The sequence below is a fragment of the Melanaphis sacchari genome, unplaced genomic scaffold (assembly GCF_002803265.2).
Source record: "Melanaphis sacchari strain LSU unplaced genomic scaffold, SCAv2.0 Contig4_pilon_pilon, whole genome shotgun sequence".
Lineage (NCBI taxonomy): Eukaryota > Metazoa > Arthropoda > Insecta > Hemiptera > Aphididae > Melanaphis > Melanaphis sacchari.
In genome coordinates, this window is record NW_020271335.1 from 3,301,179 (window position 1) to 3,321,105 (window position 19,927).

Sequence of the window (19,927 nt, forward strand, 5' to 3'; positions counted from 1 at the left end):
ATTTTCAAAACTAAATGATCTTCTGTTAGACCTTAATAATATGTTCTTATATAGGTATTTTTGAACAGCATCAATACATACTGTTACTCGCTAAAAACGTACAAAATATACCATAAAATATGCATTTTTCGCGTTTTTGTAATCGAAATATGCAAAATATTAATTTTATTTAAGAAATGCTATAATATGCATCTTATCCAAAATATGCAAAATAAAAACACCATTGTTTATCTCATTATGAAGTGATTCGTAAACATAACTGACAAATGTAATAATCAGAAATTGCAACAAAAAAACAATACTGTCACACATAAATTCTAGCCCTAATTATAACATAGACCCTAATGCATTTTTATATTTACTTCATATCTTAATAGTGATTTCAAAAAACAATTTGTCTTCATAGTTAGATAATTTAATGGTAATATTTATTGAATTACATGTTCATATAATTTTTTTTCCAAGGAGTAGGGCAAGTGCCCTGTCTTGCTCCCCTCTCCCCCAAATTGGAGCTTATGATGCCAGTTTTAATAAAAATTGAACAGGTGAAACAAACGCATTGCAGAATTCAGTAAATTTTGATAGTGAAAAACTACTTAAACGAAGTGAAGCCAGTGAATTTTTACGAAATATAAATAAATGATAAACTGAAATCGCTATTGTATGAAATGACATTTAAAGAAATTTTATATATCTACTGTTATTAGATCCTAAGATAAGATATTAATGTATTAATCATACAGTAATGTATGTTTATTTGAAAACAACAAAATGTAGAAAATTGTTAGGGAAAAAATAATTATTTTATGGATGAATTAAATATCTGTATGACGTAAAATTATTAACTTGAAATAATCATAATAAATTAATTCAACATTCCAAGAGAATTTTTTTGTATAAATAGGTTTAAAAACTTATAAAGCACCTCTTATTTTTAAATTTAGGTTTAAAAATTTTTTTTTAATTTCTAACTGTGGAATACTTTAGTTATTTTCGTGATTTTTATAAATTTTGTAAAAACAAATTAACTACAAACATTTATATAAAAATATTTTAACTATAAATGTTGTATGCATTTTTATTAAAAAAATAATAACTTATGAGAAGTTTTTAATAATTTTCCAAGAATTTATTATTAGTGAATAATTTTTTTATCGAGATTTATAAATAAAAGAAACTATAAAAAATTAAAAATTACCCATATTTAAAAATTTCCTAAAAATAGATAATAAGTATAAAATGATAACATAAGCATTAAAAATTACAAGTGTCTATGATTGTTTTTCATTACTATAAAAAAACAAAATCGATTTTGTCAAAAATATGATTTGTATAAAACTTCTCGTTTTTTAAATTTTTTTTTTTTTGTTTTTCCTAATCGTGAAAATAAGTGCTGAGAATATTTTATTTTGACTTCTTTTAAATACAAGCCAAATCTCATTTTTTATTTACAACCACACTCAAAGTTAAAAATCAAAGAATTATATCAACTAATTATTGAGAACACATAGGCACAAAAAAAAAAAAAAAACACAAAATTGAAAATAAATACTTGCATTGCTACGCTAAAAATCTAAAACATTAATTTACGTTATAAAATATTTATATGATCTATTTATCACATAAGTTATGAATACTTTTTTATCCTCGTTTTAATTATTTTTTTATGCATCAAAACGAATATAATGAGTATATTGTCTGTTTTAATGTTTGGCTAAAAAGTTGTAATTCATTTGTTTAATTTATATAAATATAACACTTTATCAATAAAAACAATTAATTAATCACAAATATTCAAACATTTAAGTTGATATAAAAAACACACTGTCACTGCATGAGCTCAGTTTGAACTCGAATAAAAATAATGTATTAAAGAAAAGGTTTGAGTAAACTGAATATGACAATACCAATTGTTTATACATTACTGAAATTGTATTGAATTTTTCCTATTTAAATAATACATTGACTTTTTTCAAATAGTTTTTTCTCACAGCATTGTTAACAATATGGCAATAAGTCTTCCACTTTAACTATATCATAATAGTATTGTACTCGAGGAGAAATAATAGTAACACAATTTCTCCCCCCGTGTTCATGAGAAAAAACAATATACGATACATTTATTGCAAATGTGTTTGATTAAAATATTTAGAAACAAAAATTGTATGCTTACATGAATAATTATAAAAATTTTAATTAACAAAAATAAATCATAAAACTACGTACTAAAGGTATAGTTGTAAAATGGTCAGATTGTGGCTTAATAAGATTTTCATGTTTAGTTCACCATGGCAAGAAAAAAAATCCTCAAACGCAACCTGACCGTAGTTATACCACTGCAACTGAGACCACTCATGTGCATAGATTGCATGTTATACGTTTTTAAAATCAGGTTTTGTATACTTGTTTCTGGGTCATTAAAATACGTAAACACATAAAATAAATTTGACATTTGTCGTTGAACATAGATTATAAAAATCACAACCAACGGTTCATTCTTTTTTTTTTTAATATTATTACCTAAATAAAGGGTACCTATTATAATTATTGAAGTACAAAAAGTAAACGGTTTAATACATTTGACGATAGTTATAAATTTTATCACAACCGTTCCACTCATTGTTGATGTCACAAGGTAATTTGGAAATAATTACTAATTATAGTATACTATTATGTTCATATCAAATTTATATATTAATTGGGATTGGGCATTCTGTGAATTAAAATTAAATCTGATAGTTTGGATATCTGACAAGATCAATTCACATTTTGTATTATATAAATTAAAGATAGTCGTTGTATATTTTAAATCTTAATTTTAATTGAAACCCTAACATTTGCATTTAAGCCATTTAACGTTATTTAACTTTAGCTGGCATGAGCGTCTCCAAAGCGGGAGCAAGACGGGGCACTTGCCCCCCTAAAATTTTAAATTTGTTACCTAATAGTAATAATTTAATATAATAATAGCGAAAAATAACAATGGTTTATAAATAAAATATATAATAACAATACTTAAATATAATAATTACGAAACATAATAATGTACTATAAATAAAATGTATAAAAAGATCTTCATTTAATTTTAAATGAATTTTCCCACCCCTAGAAAAATGTCTGGAGACGCTTATGTAAGCTGGTAAATTGAATAGATATTTAACAATTTACTTTAAAAAAATATTTGTTTCAAATATTAATTTAAAGTTTTTTTTAACTAGTATTGTCTCTCGTTAATTAAAATTATTTTATCTATTTTTCTACATAAACAACTTGGAAAACAAAATTTTACATGGATAAATATTACCTAAACAAAAAATAAAATAAAGAATACCAAATGCATAAACGTGTAATAGGTTAATAAACTGTTATAGAGTTGTGAGCGACCGACATGTAAGTAAATACATACCGACTGCAGTAGTTATTAAAGCGATCATGTTTAAACTTGGTGTATATACATTTTTAATATTTATAATAAAATACTTTTATTCTTTGTAATTATCAAACTATAATGTTAAGTATTTTTCTAATAGAATAAAGTAAGAAAATCGGGCTTTTTTAAGAAATTTACAATCTGTTAATACCATATTTTAAATTTCTTTTAAATTTTACTGCCAAAAAAATAAATGATATATTCCAAAACAATGTTTGTTATTGCAGATAATATACAGCAATTTGGTAGTTTACCAACGTTTTCACAGAGATTAATGTAATAATTCGTCCCATTAAATAATATACGAAAAGTTCTACGTTTACGTTTATTAAAAATATGCGCAGAGGAAAATATTTTATTTATAGAGAGATTGAAAATGTTGATTATAAAATACCTTGAATGTCTTAATATTATAATCTATTGAATTTACCGTTAAAAAAACTTTATTGGAGCATAAAAATATAATATGCCGAGCATAGGGTAACAAAACAAATTGTATACGTACAACGAATTTCAACTCGTTTACAATCACACCACTTCTTCGCTCAATGGTGCCAGTTACGTGGTATAGGTATAACAATACTATAATATGTGTATATATATATATATGCGTGTGTGTATATAATATTGGCTATTTACCGTCGACTGTGACGTTTTCATCGCGTCCGCCGGGTAGTGCGATATTTGATGTCATTTAGTGGAACGAGCTACGACAACTGGCTCGTTTCACGCGGCCATAGACGATCGCGTTAAACTAGAACAATATTACTTTAGGCGCGAGTTAAAAATTAAAAAAGTAAAACAATAATAACACAACCGCGATGATGACGAACGCCGCCCGGTCGTCGTCGTCGGTGTATAAAGCGCGCGCGAACCCTATCACGGCCGGCCCACACGCGCGTTTGGGTGCGTGCGGTCGCGTGCACACCGGTATTACGACTACCGCACGACGGGCTCGGCAACCGCGGTGGCGTCTCGGTTTAGGCTACAGCCGTCCCGCGTAGACTGTACAGTGTACGCGCCTCGCGCTTTCACACATCCACACGCGGGCGCCGCCGTCGCCGTCCGACCGTCGAAAACCTGAAAAATCGATCCACCGCCGTCGTTGTGTAGCCGTTGCGTATCGTAGTTGCAGTCGTCGTCGTCGTCGTCGTCCGCGGCAATATTATTCAACGCGTGTATAATATTATCTAACCCCTTAGTACGGTGTTTTTATAAAAATATTATGAATAATATTATTTGAGGTATTGGGTAATTTTCGATGTCTTGTATTCTTCGACGTGGTTGAGGTGGGGCAGGTATGTGCACGACCCACCTATCCAATACTATGAACGCGATTATTCGCAGATAACCCGCAGCAAGCGGGACCCACACGGTATAGTCACACCGAATTTATCGATATTGTACTTATAAATCTCGCGAATATTTATGGGATTTCGTTTAAACCTTTCGTTTGTATTTTTTATGTCCATGTAATCCGATCTTTATACTACATTTATTTTATTATCCTTAAAACTCGGTTGTATACAAAGTAAAAACAAACAAATATAAATATATTCACGTTTACGTTTTCATTGTGAAAATTTGCATAGATATCAAGGGGATTTAATTGCTTCCGTATTTTCTACTAGTCCTATAATTATGTCAACTGATATAATGGCATGTGTGTACCAACTACCGAGTGTTCTAGTCGTCATATTATAAAACTTCTGAACATGTATTTTAATTCGTTATGTAATTTACTTGAAAATGACTTTTCTTCTTTTTTGAAAACTAACCCCTAATCCTTTAAAATTAAATTAATTTTTTAATTTTTCATATCAAGAATTTTAAAACATTAATAAATAATAATATTAAAAACAAAAAATTAACTAAAAAGTATTTGGGAATTGTCTTTCTAAGTAAATTTTTTTTTTTAGAAGAAGAAGAAGAAAATATACAATCTATATCTTAGACATAATAAGTATATGTGCGATAAGAGAGACAAACAGATAGGGTGATATACATAAATTTGAGGAAAGAAGCCACTCACTGATGACACTTTCTACTTGGTTTAGTCGTGTGCGATTTAGTTATATATTAGTATTTATATTATAAATTATATATTTAGTTATATATTATATGTTATTATTTAAAGTAATAAATCTGCACCATTAACGTTTAAGTCGCCTTGGAGGGCTACCTGGGATTGTGAGGGATGATAAGTTTTTAATGAGTGGATTTGAATGAGAGAATAGATAGTTATGAAATTTTTTATTAAAGCGTTTAGCTTCATCATGAATAGTATTTAAGTTATAATCTAAGTGTAGGGTATGGTTTGATATGTATGGAGGTGCGTTAAATAATTTCCTTAAGGTCATATTTTGGAAAGCTTGAATCTTATTCAGGTTTGACTTTTTAGCATTTCCCCATAGCTGCAATCCGTATGTCCAAATGGGTTTTAATAAGGTTTTATACAGGAGAAGTTTGATATTAATAGGAGTGGCTTTATTGCCAATTAAATTCTTATGCATACGTAGCCGATTGTTTATGGATAGTCTTTTTTCACGTATGTGTTGAGCCCAGGTTAAGCGTTGATCGAGGGTTAGACCAAGGTATTTTACTGAAGGTAATTAAGGAATAGGGATGCCATAAAGTAGATAAAGTAGTGCCCTTGGACAAGGTACTTATCTTAGTGTAAAAGTCGTGTGTACTGATTTATTTTGATTTACTTTAAATTTCCATTTGGTATACCATCTTTCCATTATGCCTAGATGGGTTTGCAAACATACGGAGGCCAGAGATGGGTCATCATTAATTGAGATAATCACTTTATCATCCGCATAGTCTGCGACTGAAGTGTTTGGAGACATGGGTTGATCAGATGCAAAGATATTGTAGAGTAATGGAGATAAGATGCCACCTCGAGGAACTCCAGCATTTATATTTGCTATTTCAGACGTGGCAGTTCCATAGCAAATTTTAAAAGAGCGATCCGAGAGATAAGATTTGAAAAGTAGGAAGTACGATGTAGGTAGGAAGGATTTATAAAAATTTCATGATAAATTAAAATATATTTTTAGAAATTTTATTGAATAAATAAATTTAAATAGTTAATAAGACTGGCAAACAATTAAAACTGTTGACCAAAAAAAAAAAAATAATAAGTAATATTCGTTTAGTATGTGAACTATTTCTTACGCTATTTTTTTTACGTAAATACTAACGTGACACTACATACACTAATGGCCACTTACTATGTACGCATTTGACAAGTACACGACCCGTATCCACACTGCACATAAAAAATTGTTTATGTTGAGACGTTGAGTTCCTTAAAAACGGTCGGGACACCGGAACTGCATTCACAGCTACATCGCTGTCGTATCGTATTAAAAGTTTAAATCGGCCAAATTTTCATAGGCGTAAATTTGGTTTGTTAGTAGGGGGAGCTAAAATTATAAACATAGAACAGGCCCACGAAACGCTTTACCTCTCGCACCCTTTAAATATAATTTTTACAATTTTATCGTAATATTTATTTTAGAAGATGTATATAAATACTTCAAAATTATTTATTTAACAAAACCATATTTTAATATATTTATTAATGACATTTTTTTCTGTATTAATTTAACATTATTTATTTATGTTCATCTGCAAACTTATTAGGAATAGTCACTTTGTTGATATTGTTGGTATCACTTTTTTCTATATATCTACAAGATAGATACCTGATTGAATATTGAATCTATCTTGTGATATGGACGGAACAAGTATTTTAATGTAAAATAAGTAGAACTGTGCATTTGTAGGAAAGTGCATTTTTTTTTTTTTTGGCGATTGTAAAATGTATTTTTGTAAGTACAAAGTCTGAATTATGTAACATCGAATCCATTTATGAAAATTTTATTTTGCATTTTTTGACGTTTTCAATTTTTTAGTTCATTTTTTTTGTATTTTTAGGTCATATTTTCCTTTTTTAGTTCATTTTCCGGTATTTTTAATTTATGTCCGTCAATCAACATCTTTAAAGACCTAATTATTAACAAAAAAAAAATGTAAAAATTTTTTTAGGTGAATAGCATTATACAAAATTCAAATTAGATCAAAATTATTATTATTATTTTTTTTTTTTATTAAATCAACACATTTTTATGCGTGTAAAATGTAATGTACTAAATTTATAATATTCTAAATATCAAAAATTAAATCAAAAACCATTTTAAGTGTATTTTATATTATAATTTTTATCGTATTTTACATTTTAAGAGCATATTTTATTTCATTTTTTTGACATTTTTAAGGTTTTTTAGTGCATTAAATTCACAGCCCTAAAAATAAGCTTTAAATTATCTGCTGTTAATTCTTTTGAAGTACCATATGTTTGGATAATATAATTTTTAGCAACGGCTATTTCAGCTTTCAATGAATTAACAGAAATACTTAACAAATCCTAAAGAAATATGAAATATAAAATTAAATATTAACCAATATATTATCAAGTATATGGTTCTCATAAAATATTATCTCTAAATTTACTTTACAATGATCAATGAAATAAGTATTGTTCAAAATGTAGATTGAAAAAGTTGTTATATAATATTAACGTAGCTCAATCGTTCTAATTTTATTATAAATTTACAATACAAAATTCATGCATAATGCATGAACCTTAAATGTTCACTTAATACATATCTATCGGATATCTTGTTTGAGAACTACGTTGTACATTGTATAACTTTCTTTAATATAAAACCTGAAATTTGTTAAAGAACTATAAGAATTTAGGTGGCTATATTTGAGGGGGGGCTAAATCCCCCTAATCCCCCTCCCAATTTACGCCTATACAAATTCTGGAAATTTAAAATAGTCGGTTAAAATACGAAAAAAGGTACACGAGTACACGATACGACAGATGACGTAGTTGTGAACCTACTACCTAAACCTAGCTTTACTCACAATAAATAAAATAACCAGGGTCGGGGCAAGAAGTATTGGTGCCCTGGGTGAAACCATGTTTCGGCGCCCTTACAACCCTCCCTCCCACGCCTAGTTTGAATAGTTGTAAAATTAAGTCTTTTAGTAAGTTAAATAAAATTAGTATGTATTTTGTAACATAACTTTAAACTTTATTACCTGATCATAAAATATTGTAAAAAGGTTATACATATTATTTATTAAATTATAAAATTGCAGTATTTCGTAAAAAAAAATTCATATATTAATGATAATTTATTAAAATATAATATTATTATAAATAGTCAATAGACCACACAAATTATTGTGCGATAGCGATCATCAAAATACACTCTATAATATTATAATATGTAACAACGGTCGTCGCTGCCAAAAATATATTATGGACTGCTAAAAAATATTAAATCAAATATATTATTTTACGCCACCACTGTCCATAATATAAATATAATATAATACTGTGTTTCACTAATTACTTATTAACTAAGACAACCAAAGAACGGAATTGATTGTAAATAAGAAATCAAAATATTATGTACAAATTTACTAAACAAAGTATATAAATATTGATTATCTGTTGGCAGTTACTTGTTAGTTTTTACATTTGATATTACACAGCAGATCGTAAGGCGTACATAGCGAGAGCTCATCGAAAACAATAAATAATTGTGCGTGTGTGTATTAGTGTGTTTCAGACAAATGTGTCTTTTTGATTTACTCTACACTGTGGTATTTTCGCCGTAAGGTCTAAATGGATATTACCGCCACGATTTTTCTAACAAATCTAGACGTAATCGTCTAGTTGTATGAATTTATTTATAAATGGTAAATATTATAGGTAAATTAAAATAAATATTATGGCCAGCTACCCGCTGTATCGATGCACTGATATATTCCTACATTATACAATGCAGATGCAGATGCATCTTAAATTAAAACGACATTAGATAATGAATAATTAAAAATTGCATAGATTGTTAATGCGTATTAAAAGATAAATTGAAAAAAAAACAATTTTCAGTTTGGTGCCCCTTCTGTGTTGGCGCCCTGGGCAGTCGCCTAGGTCGCCCATAGCTTTCGCCGGCCCTGAAAATAACTGTAGTTTACGTAGTGGCTCAACAACTGGGGCAGATAGGTATGCTGAACATCGGGACCCCAACACTCAAAAAGAGCCTCACCGTAGCCTGTAGGCGTGAACTGAGAGGACATTTTAACGGGGAAAAATCAACAATCGAATCTGCCATAATTTAAAATGTTGAACACGGTGTCACGGTGAATGGTAATACTGACTACTGATCGAATAATAATAATAATTAATAATACTGTGTGGCACGCGCAACCCGCATATCAAAGTAGTAGGTATATAGACTATATTACTATTGCCATTAGTTTATTAGTTTAAATATTATGTATTAATACTCGTTAACATTCTGAGAAAAACAGCTAAATCGACGAAGTTGTCGTACGGGTTTGTCGCCGGCGGGGGCCAGCGTTTATTTTCCATGTTCTCGAAAAATATTATTAATATAGGTATATTAATAAATATCAAAAAATACAGGTCAGTTATTAGAATAGAAATTATTATTTATATGAGAATAATAATACAATGATACTACTAACAAAACAATATACTATAGTTATATTTTTATATAGTAGGTATGTTATATATTTATCGGCCTTCTTACGAGTTGGGGAGTTATTTTGGAATTCCATGTAAAATGATTAATTGGTTGATACATGCCATACACTGTTTTGTCTGTTTAAAATGTAAAGTAGTATAGTACCAAAATTGATGGCTTATTCTAAATTTGTATAATACCTACTTTACATCGTATGTTTTAAGTATTTTGAATTTATTAATTCTTAAATTAATTTACTTAAATATTAAAATAATGCCACCAAAAAGCAGTTATTGCAAAAGAAAAGAAAAAACAGATATGATATTTTATTGGAGACGCCTAAAATCGTATGCACAAAATGGGAGATTCTACAAGAATTTCATTTATAAAGATTAAAGTTAGAAAAAATACATTTTGATGAAGTAGATGATGAGTGCCGAGTGGTGACCGTAGATTAAATATCACACAAATTTAATTGAAAAATCGAGATTTTTCTACCAGTCATTGATACAATAGTATTTCAATTAGACAATGGATTCCAGGGCTTAAAAAAGATAATTGAATAATTTGATTTTTTACAACCTTCATTGGTTAATGGTAAGGAATAAGATATTATAAAAGCTTTTTATGATTTCATCCATTTTTATAACGTTGATATTGGCGCATATTTTATTAAGCAACTTTTGTGTATAAAAAATTTAATAAATTTGAAAATAAATACTACAAAAAATACTAAACAATAGACAATAGCCATGTTTTTTATTGAAAATTATTTTTGAACCACCTACAGTAAAGTATTAAGTGTTCGTATTATACGAATATCTATGTCTCACGTTACCAGTCACTGTCACATCAGTCGAGTGCACATTTTTTAACCTTAAATTAATTAAAAATTGTTTAAGAAATGCATTTGGGCAAAATTGTTTATCAAATATTGCTTTGTTAAATATCGAAAAAGAACAAGCTGCTAATAACCAATATATAAACCAATTATAATTTATCAGTTTTTTGAAGCCAAAGTAATAAAAGTTAATTTACTTAATTATATTTAAAATACCATAATTTATAGAGAATATTATATATATATATAGGTACTAGATTTGTAAAATAAAATAAAACTGTTTGTGCTAATGTTTACAAGAAAAAAATGATAATATTATTATTGTTTCCTACTTCTAGGTAAAATATGTAAGTGTTACAAATACTTAAATAATTATAGCACTTACCTTCTCATCGGGGATTCAAGTCTACTTGCACCATTTGGGGTCTATCGTCTACGGACCCCTAGAAGTCTGAGATATACCCAACTACCCAAACTCAAGGAGTACTTGAACTCATCTATAATTATTGATTTTAATATTTTACTAAATTACTACAAAATTATAGATACTTTAACGAAAAATAACAATTCATAAATATTATTCATAAGCATAAAGACTTGAAACTTTTGTATAGGTATGTATGCATTGGATCTTCACATTTTTTTATAAAGAATGATGTTTTCAAAATAATTAGATACCTACCACGAGCGGCATGAACCTATTAATCATCCTACCATAGTTCATAAGTCGATATTAAGTTAAAAGTTAACAACAATTATACATTTTATGAATATTTACTAGGTATTTTAATAATTAAATATTAACTATAATAATGTTATCATAAATTCAATATTTTCAGCAAAAATTATATCACACTAGTACATCATCATTCATCATCATATAAATTACTTTAATAGCAATTAGTAATATCAAAAAACATCATAAAATATACACCTTATTTTATATTAATTGTAAATAGCTAGTAACAATATTATGACGTCAACTGAAAAATAAAATTATTATTTATTAATTTTAAAATGTATCAATACCATAAAATATTATACCTAATAATTATTAGTAAGTAAATACTATATAGTTGCCATTCAGTTGTTCAATTAGCAATCACAAAGATTAACCCAATAGAACTTAAAATTTAGATGTGGGTTAATATCTTTATTGTAAAAAATAATTAATATTAATAATTATTTATTAAAATTGAGCACTTTGCGGTGGTTATCTGATGCACGATTCTAAAGATAAATAAAATTGCCGATACGATTTCTTGATTTAGATTTAAATTATTTATAGTAGAAAATACCGATTTGGTATGACAAAATTCGTAGAAACTTAGTTTCCAAATTTTTTCAATAGTCAAATTTAATTTTTATTAAAGAAAACAGTCAATATGTAAATCACATAACACCATTTGAATATCGGGATTTATACTAACATATCAACTGTCATTAAGTTGGTAATGACTAAAATTAAGGTTTCATCAGGTACCTATAGGTAATTAAAATCTGTTATTACTTCTGTAATTAATATTTTTAAATTTAATAAAGCATACTGATTGATTTTATATGAAATGTATACAATCATATTACGATTTTGTAACGGTACTTAATATTATTATGACTTTTTTTTTATTTTAAATCTTCTAACGGAGGGGAAGGCTTTGAGGGCTGCATTGCTGCGGGTTGGACCACTGTAGGCTACAACATTGCATTTTGGTTTTAGTGCGTATCTATCAATCCACTATTATCGCTAATTTTTCTAATAGATTTTTACAGTCATTATTTTAAAATTAACTGAAAAATTAAGTTAATACAATATCTAATTGTATAGGCTCGACTTCATCAGGGAATAATGTTTACTATTTGTTTGTATTAAATTTAAATCTAGATAGATGGTTCTACTATTTTTTTTATATTTTATCACTCAGTATTTTGTAGAACAGAATTGTATTCATAAAACTATGTTTATAAGTTATAAGTTATAACCTACTTTGTAGAGAGCACACTTTCATTTAAAATCCAAATGATCATCGGACGAGTTGTTTCCAAAATAATTGGCATCTAACTATATTAGATTCATATAATAGATGTTGTTGAAGATATATTCATATTAAAATTTCTAAAAACAAAATTAAAGCGCTATTTATCGGGTCCATTAATTAAGAATCTAATCCATCCATAGACCCATTCTAATACACTAAAAAAATTCCTTAAAATCTATTTAGTAATTTAGGAGATCACTGCTCAGTAGCATACACTAGTTCAGAAGAATCATGTACGTACATAATAGAACAGTATAAGATAATACCTAGTTAGGTATTTATTATTATTATATAATATGTCTTAAATAGTCATAATGGATCCAAGTACCAACCAATAAGCACATTTTGTATATATATAGCATTGATAATAAATACTAGTAGGTAGTTATTTAATATATATAAGTACCTACTCAATGATATTCGGTATTTTTTCCAATTTACTTCTCTTGACAAAACTATTTATTTTAGTAATAAACAAAACAGTTTATTAATGAGAAAATTATAAATTACTAACAGTGGTCTTTGTGATTTGCATACTCATTTTGATAAACTTTTAATCATACAATTATTTAGCATAATTAATTCAATAATCAAACATAAACCTACAATTTATCTTTAATAGGTACTTAGTGAATAATACTATTATAAAACAGTGGCACTTAGTAAAAAAAAAGGCTAAAACCATTAGAAATCACTGACTACAATTAATAAATATTTTTGTCTTAACTAAAAATTAAAGAAAACAGATTCTTATAAAATAGTTATTTTTAATAGAAAACAAAATAATACAAATATATGTTATAACAGCCTTGTTTATCAATTTACTAATATTATTTTTAATTAAATACAATTCATTAATCCAATACATAATTCATATACTTTAAGAGGGTGTTAAACAATATTTGTTGCCTTTAATTATATATATTTATTAGATATACTTGGGCTCATATTTTCAAAAAATGGTATTTTATTTCTTGATTTTTATTTTGACTACTTAAAAAATAAGGCCAAAATCTTTATCTAATAGAAATACACAGACTTTTTAGGTTTTAAATTCTAAATAAAGCAAAGACTATTATAATGATTTTACAATAGATCTCTTACTAAATATTATTTTTTTTTTTTGTATACCTATATATGAATTATAAATATTTATGAAATATTAAAGTAGAATGATATAATTTCATGGATTTTAATAATATATGGAAATCAAAATTATTTTTAATGAAATCTTGTCTAATGTGAATTTGAAAGTAAAAACTTAAAATTTGAGGAAAGTGATACCTATCAGGAAAGCTGTAATCTAGAGAAGGGAATCTAAATAATGTAAAAAATATGACCAACAGAATATCAGAAAATGTACATGAAAACTTTTCTAGAAAATTTTAAATTGATTTTTGAATGGATTTATTTATATTGCTTTCAAATTTATAAAAAAGTTATGGACATAATATAAAGTAATTAACTCTTTAAAAAAAAAAATAATAACATACTCATGTGTCTAGTACTAACTATAGCTTCTTAAATGAAAATTTAAAAATTAAAAATAATCCAAAATAAATTCTTGAGAATAGGAATAAAAGCCCTTTAGTTCAAATCAAGTAAACAGAAATATTATGATATAGAATTTTCCTATTATATACTATCTATGAACATGGATATTTATTCAATTCAAAAACTTTAGCGATAATAATAAAAAAAAAAAATCAAGAGCTATCCATTTCATATCATATAAAAACATTTAGATCTATATCTAAAATCATGCCTACCACAAAATATCTTAAAAAAAGATTAAATGACCACTAAGATAGCTTATTGACAAATTTCTTTCTTTTACTATTCAATAAATTATAACTAAAGCGTCATGATTCATAAATATAAAATTAATTTATAATATTATATAAAAAAAAATCAAGTATACATATTAAATAAAAAAATAAAATACTTAGGTTGTTGACCAATTTTAAAATAGGTAAAAATATTTTTATTTTATTGTTCAATTAAATGAAAAACATGTATTTTGTTTTCAAACATTAAAGTTAAAATGTATAAAATATTAAAAATTTGGAACTCAATTTCAGATATATTTTTGATTTTTCAAAATAATGGTTCATTCCAAATACACTCAATACTCACACTAACAATTTTAATACACAGTAGTAAAAATTTACTCTCAAAATTGAATTTAATCTAAACAGAAGAATAATAAATTAATAGATGTAACTAAAAAAAAAAAATGAGTTGTATATCATTAAAATGTTTAAATCTAACAAATTACATTTTTGATATTAAAAAAATGCTTATAATTAGCTATGAACACATAACTGACACATGGATATTATTTTAAAAGCAATAAGAAAATATTGGCAGTGATACTGTAGTTGCTACAAAAATCAAAATCTTTGTTCTTTTTAATAATAAATGTTTTTCAATTAAAATTAAATTTGTTAGATATTTCTTGAAAATATGAAAATGATTTTATACTAAACATAATAAATCCAGTAGACTAGAAAGTAAATCTCAGTTTAATTTTCTAATATTAATATTTTATACAATAATCTTTTTTTTAATTACAAAAAATTTGTTGTATCATTAATTATTATCTCTAAATGCAATTTTGTAACATTAAACTATTTTAAATATTCAGAAATGGAAATTGATGAGGAACATCATAATCAGATAAGTATTGCTGTGAAGAATCAGGAGATAAATCTACACCATCATTTAAGCTGCATACTAAAGAAGTTTCAATAGGAGGATGAATTCCAGGAAAACATGAATTTTCTTCACATTCTATCTTATAATTTGATGCTGAGGCTACTTGAAGTACACTTTCTGCTATATCAACACTGCTTAAATCTAAGTTATCAGGATACGCCATCAACGAATATGACACAGTGTCTTCTAATCTAAGGTGATTGATATTTTTTTGTTTCAATCTTTGAGTTTCTTTTTCTTCATTCATGACCGCTGATGGAGATGAACGACTAATATCTTCCACAAAGCGTTTTATTTTAATAGATTCAGTAAATACTTGATTGTGGATGTTGATTTGATGACGTCGTAAATTGGATGCAAATTTAAATATACGTTTACAATGACACACATATTTTTTGGTTTCAGAATGATTTTTCATATGCCTTGTTAAAATGGATTTTAATTTAAAATTATTACCACATATATTACAAATAAAATTTTTTTCTTCATTGTGTATAGCAATTTGATGATCTTGCAAAGCATGTTTGCGATAAAAACAAGCACCACAATGTTCACAAACATAGTTTCTGACTTGTACATGGGAATCTTTGTGCCTTTTATAATTGTTTGCATATTGAAAACTTCTTCCACACAAATTACAAATATAATTATTGTACTGTTTAAAATGTACTTGTTTCATGTGTGATGACAAATTAAATTTATAATAAAATATCTTTGGACAATGAGCACAATAAAATGGATTATCGACTTTATTAGTAGAGTGAACTACCGTTTTCATATGGCGTTTATAATATTTTTTTTTCTCAAATGATTTTTTGCACTCGATGCATTCATAAACAATACCTTAAAACAAATATAATAATATACAATTAAAACAATAAATTTAAAAAGTTATAAAATTAAGATCATAATAAACAATTTTAAATTGGTCTTGTACTCTTGTGTATTAATAAAATAAAGACAAACTATGTCTAATAACAATCTGTTATATAATTAATTCAATTATTAAGAGAATAGCAGCACACTATTTTAAACCCACAAGCTAGTAAGCAACATTGCAGATTTGCATTCAGTACTCAGCAGAATCAATTATGAGTTGTTACTTGTTTGCTTAAATATTAAAATTTTTACTCACCATATAACTTACTTATTGGTTAAGTTAAGAACATAACCAATATAATCGCACTGCCTTTTTATTCACAATATTTAATTTTTTTGTGATATAAAGATTATTGATTATTTTTAATTTGTAATTTGTAATATTTTACTTATACAAATTTATAAATTTAAAGAAATTTAAATACTGTAAAAATATTTCCAAAGTATAAACATAGATAATGTTTTTAACATTAAATTTGATAATAGATCAACTCACTATAAAATGAAAGTTAAGTAACAACACAAAATGAATTCTTCTTCTCTTGTATGTAAATTTTCCATGTTACTTATAGATGAAGGAGAAAAAACAAATAGTTTGTCAACTTCCTTAAAGCTAATATTATTTTGAAATCTATATTATAACTATCATTAAGCATTTAGAGCTTTTAATTTTCAACTATAATAATTAATTATTAAAAATAAATAATAACGCAGAAACACATTACAATTTTTGCTTAAACTTTAATAAAATTTCATTAATATACTGTTTAGTAGGAACTTAGATATACAAATATATTATTATAAAAATGAATTCTTAATATACCTGTAGTAGACTGTTTACTTTTAGAATAGTTGTCAATCGGTGGTATTGAAATGCACAACTTCAAATGTTTGCTCAACTTTTTAGAATTTGCAAATTGTGCATTGCAATTGAAACAACAGTACGCATCATGCCTCTGTAAATGGTTATAATAAAATAATTAACTATATTTAACAAAATATAAATGTCAAAAGATAAAAATTTTACTTGTAAATGTAATTTATATTGTTGGCTTCGGGTGAATACTTCACCACACTTATGACATATGAAACCATCACCATGCTTAATTGTTTTTACATGATCAGCAAGTTCTTGTTTGCTGTCAAATGGTTGCCCACAATCAAGACATACAGTACCAGTGTTTTTGTGCACAGTTTTGTAATGCAAGTACAATGAGCGTTTTTGAACAAACGTTTTCATACAGTACTTACAATCCAATACAATTGGGTCCAATTTGGATCCATGGGCTGTAGACATATGAGAAACCAACATCTTACGGCTGTTGCAAGATAATCCACAAACACGACAAATGTTCCGCAAATGACCATCAACATGCAGATTATAGTGTCGACGATTCGTAAATGTTTTTTCACAATGATCACAACCATAATTCTCAGGCATTGTCATGAAGCACAAGTCAGACTTTTGGATAAGTAACTACTTTTATTTTATAATAATATTTACTGTTACCAAAATTAAAAAAACAAATACCTGTGGACTATGGTAGATTTTGAATTTAATATATTTTAATAGGTTTATACACTAATATAGTAATATCTAATATGTATAATAATTTTTATTTTTAAATCGAAATAAGTATTAAATATTATTTAATAATTATCTAATATCATAGGAAAATATTAAGAAATTACAATTTTGTTATTAATATTACTATAAATCCTATAATTAATGTTACTTAAAAGTACTTTGCGAACAAGAACTGTTAGTGAAATACCTAGTGAATAGTGAACACTGAACATTGAATGGCAAGAATATAATCACAGAATATATTAAATACAATTGCGCCAATTTGATAAAAAAAATTCGATATTGTGATAACTACCACTAAAGAAAAAAAATACCATGGATGTAAAATATAATATAATATAAATATTTCAATCGATATTTTATACTTCTAAATTATTCAATATCGTTTTGCCAAGATGTATATTATGCTTACACACATATAAACCTTGTGTATAGTTGTATAGCATGTAATTTAAAATTTTGTAATCCGCTCAATATAGTTTATTGTATTAGATTAAAAACTTACAGTTTACACAAGAACCGTATTGTCAATATTATCACAGGACATGGACCATTATTATGAAAACAAAAAATAATTTTTTAATTTTGTGCGTTGTGGTATTATAATGATAATAACGTTGACTATATTATCATAGAATTTACATATTATATTGTATGGATATGAATAAAATAAACACAGATAACTGATAACCGCGAGTTATCATCATAATAATAATAATATTATCTGAATCGTAATAAATATTTAATAATTTAATAATAATTAATAATCTGAGTAATCATATTTCTACACTCAATGTAGTTTCGAGTATTCGATTATTTTGTTTCATTTATTACTGTTAAATTTTTAGAGAAAGGTAAGGTATTCAATATCAATTATATTTTATTTGATACAAAAAAAATGGTATTATAAGTTTTACATACCAAGGATTTGAATTGTTTTTGTACTATCCCGCGCCAACACGGTTTGCATATTCAGTCAGTGACGAACAGACTTGTCCGAGTGACTGATTTGGTCCATGGCGCTGGCTGCCTAGTGCCTGTTGTAGTTTTGCCCACATTAAAGAAAACATGGCCACGTAAATATGACCGAAATTACTATACCTAAATACGGGCTGGTGCAAGACATCAAGCCACATTATGTGTACACGATCAAGGTGTTGTCAGCCGGCTACCAGGAGTGTGTGGAAAAACGGTATAGCGCTTTTCACGCCTTCCATAGAGAGGTATATTAACCCAATTCAACATGATTCATTGTTGTGTTATCACTACATTCAATTTTTTGTTTGTCTTATAGCTGAGAAAATCTATATCCACACCGCCATTTCCATCAAAACGCATACGATGCTCACAGCCAAAAGTCCTCGAACAAAGGAGGGCTGGTTTGGAGAGGTATTTACAAACAGTTTTCAAAATCGAAGGTGGATATAAACAGGTCATGGAATTCCTCGGGCTAAAGTATCAGCCAAGGTATGCTATTTAATTTTACCCACTTCTTCAAAAAACATAAACATAAAATAAATATCTATATATCAATATTTTTACTGTAATTTATTACATATATTACATTTTATTGTTTAGCCATAAAATAGATGTCAAGTATCAACGTCCAGTGTTTCACATGATAAGTGAACACATTCCATCTAAAAATAAACATGAAAAACGTTTATGTTTACCAGACATAATTACAGATGGTGTTCTTAAAGCTTTGTATGGTTAGTATTTAGCTCTTGAGAAATAGTGATGTATTATTTAGGACATTTAGGTATATCTTTTGTACCTATATTTTTTTATTATTTATACAGATAAACATTTAAAATCAAACTTAGTTTTAGTATTTTTGTTATATTTTACTCATAC

The 19,927-nt window shown here is 26.7% G+C and overlaps 3 protein-coding genes across 7 annotated transcripts in view; 1 reads left to right on the forward strand and 2 right to left on the reverse strand.

Moving 5' to 3' along the window:
* Nucleotides 1-4,423, reverse strand: part of LOC112598965 (multiple C2 and transmembrane domain-containing protein) — a 60,706-nt gene extending 56,283 nt beyond the window's left edge. For all 4 annotated transcript variants that reach the window (XM_025345642.1, XM_025345643.1, XM_025345641.1 and 1 more), the window contains exon 1: nt 4,070-4,423. In XM_025345642.1, coding sequence (XP_025201427.1) covers nt 4,070-4,124 — 55 coding nt within the window. In that variant the 5' untranslated portion in view covers nt 4,125-4,423. The remainder of the gene's footprint in view (nt 1-4,069) is intronic.
* An 11,025-nt stretch (nt 4,424-15,448) lies between these two features.
* LOC112598735 (gastrula zinc finger protein XlCGF46.1-like) lies at nt 15,449-18,032 on the reverse strand. The gene is made up of 3 exons (XM_025345315.1): nt 17,510-18,032; nt 17,306-17,438; nt 15,449-16,446 (listed from the first exon to the last, which is right to left on the reverse strand). The coding sequence occupies exons 1-3, from the start codon at nt 17,927-17,929 to the stop codon at nt 15,521-15,523; spliced, it is 1,479 nt and encodes a 492-aa protein (XP_025201100.1). The 5' UTR covers nt 17,930-18,032; the 3' UTR covers nt 15,449-15,520.
* Nucleotides 18,033-18,811: 779 nt separating this feature from the next.
* Nucleotides 18,812-19,915, forward strand: LOC112598736 (sorting nexin-24-like). Of its 2 annotated transcripts, none has more exons than XM_025345316.1 (4): nt 18,812-18,924; nt 18,996-19,293; nt 19,365-19,537; nt 19,649-19,915. In XM_025345316.1, the coding sequence occupies exons 2-4, from the start codon at nt 19,153-19,155 to the stop codon at nt 19,785-19,787; spliced, it is 453 nt and encodes a 150-aa protein (XP_025201101.1). In that variant the 5' UTR covers nt 18,812-18,924; nt 18,996-19,152; the 3' UTR covers nt 19,788-19,915. The 2 variants fall into 2 exon arrangements, with proteins under 2 accessions (XP_025201101.1, XP_025201102.1); XM_025345317.1 differs by having other exon boundaries at nt 19,047-19,293.
* The last annotated feature ends 12 nt before the right edge of the window (nt 19,916-19,927 follow it).

Excerpts from the sequence above, each read along its gene's own strand:
- LOC112598735 (XM_025345315.1), bottom strand. The coding sequence starts at position 17,929 with ATGACAATGCCTGAGAATTATGGTTGTGATCATTGTGAAAAAACATTT. Across the intron at positions 17,439-17,509 it reads AATATAAATTACATTTACAA|AGGCATGATGCGTACTGTTG; the intron begins GTAAAATTTTTA and ends AACCATTTACAG. Across the intron at positions 16,447-17,305 it reads AAGTAAACAGTCTACTACAG|GTATTGTTTATGAATGCATC; the intron begins GTATATTAAGAA and ends ATTTGTTTTAAG.
- LOC112598736 (XM_025345316.1), top strand. The coding sequence starts at position 19,153 with ATGACCGAAATTACTATACCTAAATACGGGCTGGTGCAAGACATCAAG. Across the intron at positions 19,294-19,364 it reads TTCACGCCTTCCATAGAGAG|CTGAGAAAATCTATATCCAC; the intron begins GTATATTAACCC and ends TTTGTCTTATAG. Across the intron at positions 19,538-19,648 it reads GGGCTAAAGTATCAGCCAAG|CCATAAAATAGATGTCAAGT; the intron begins GTATGCTATTTA and ends TTTATTGTTTAG.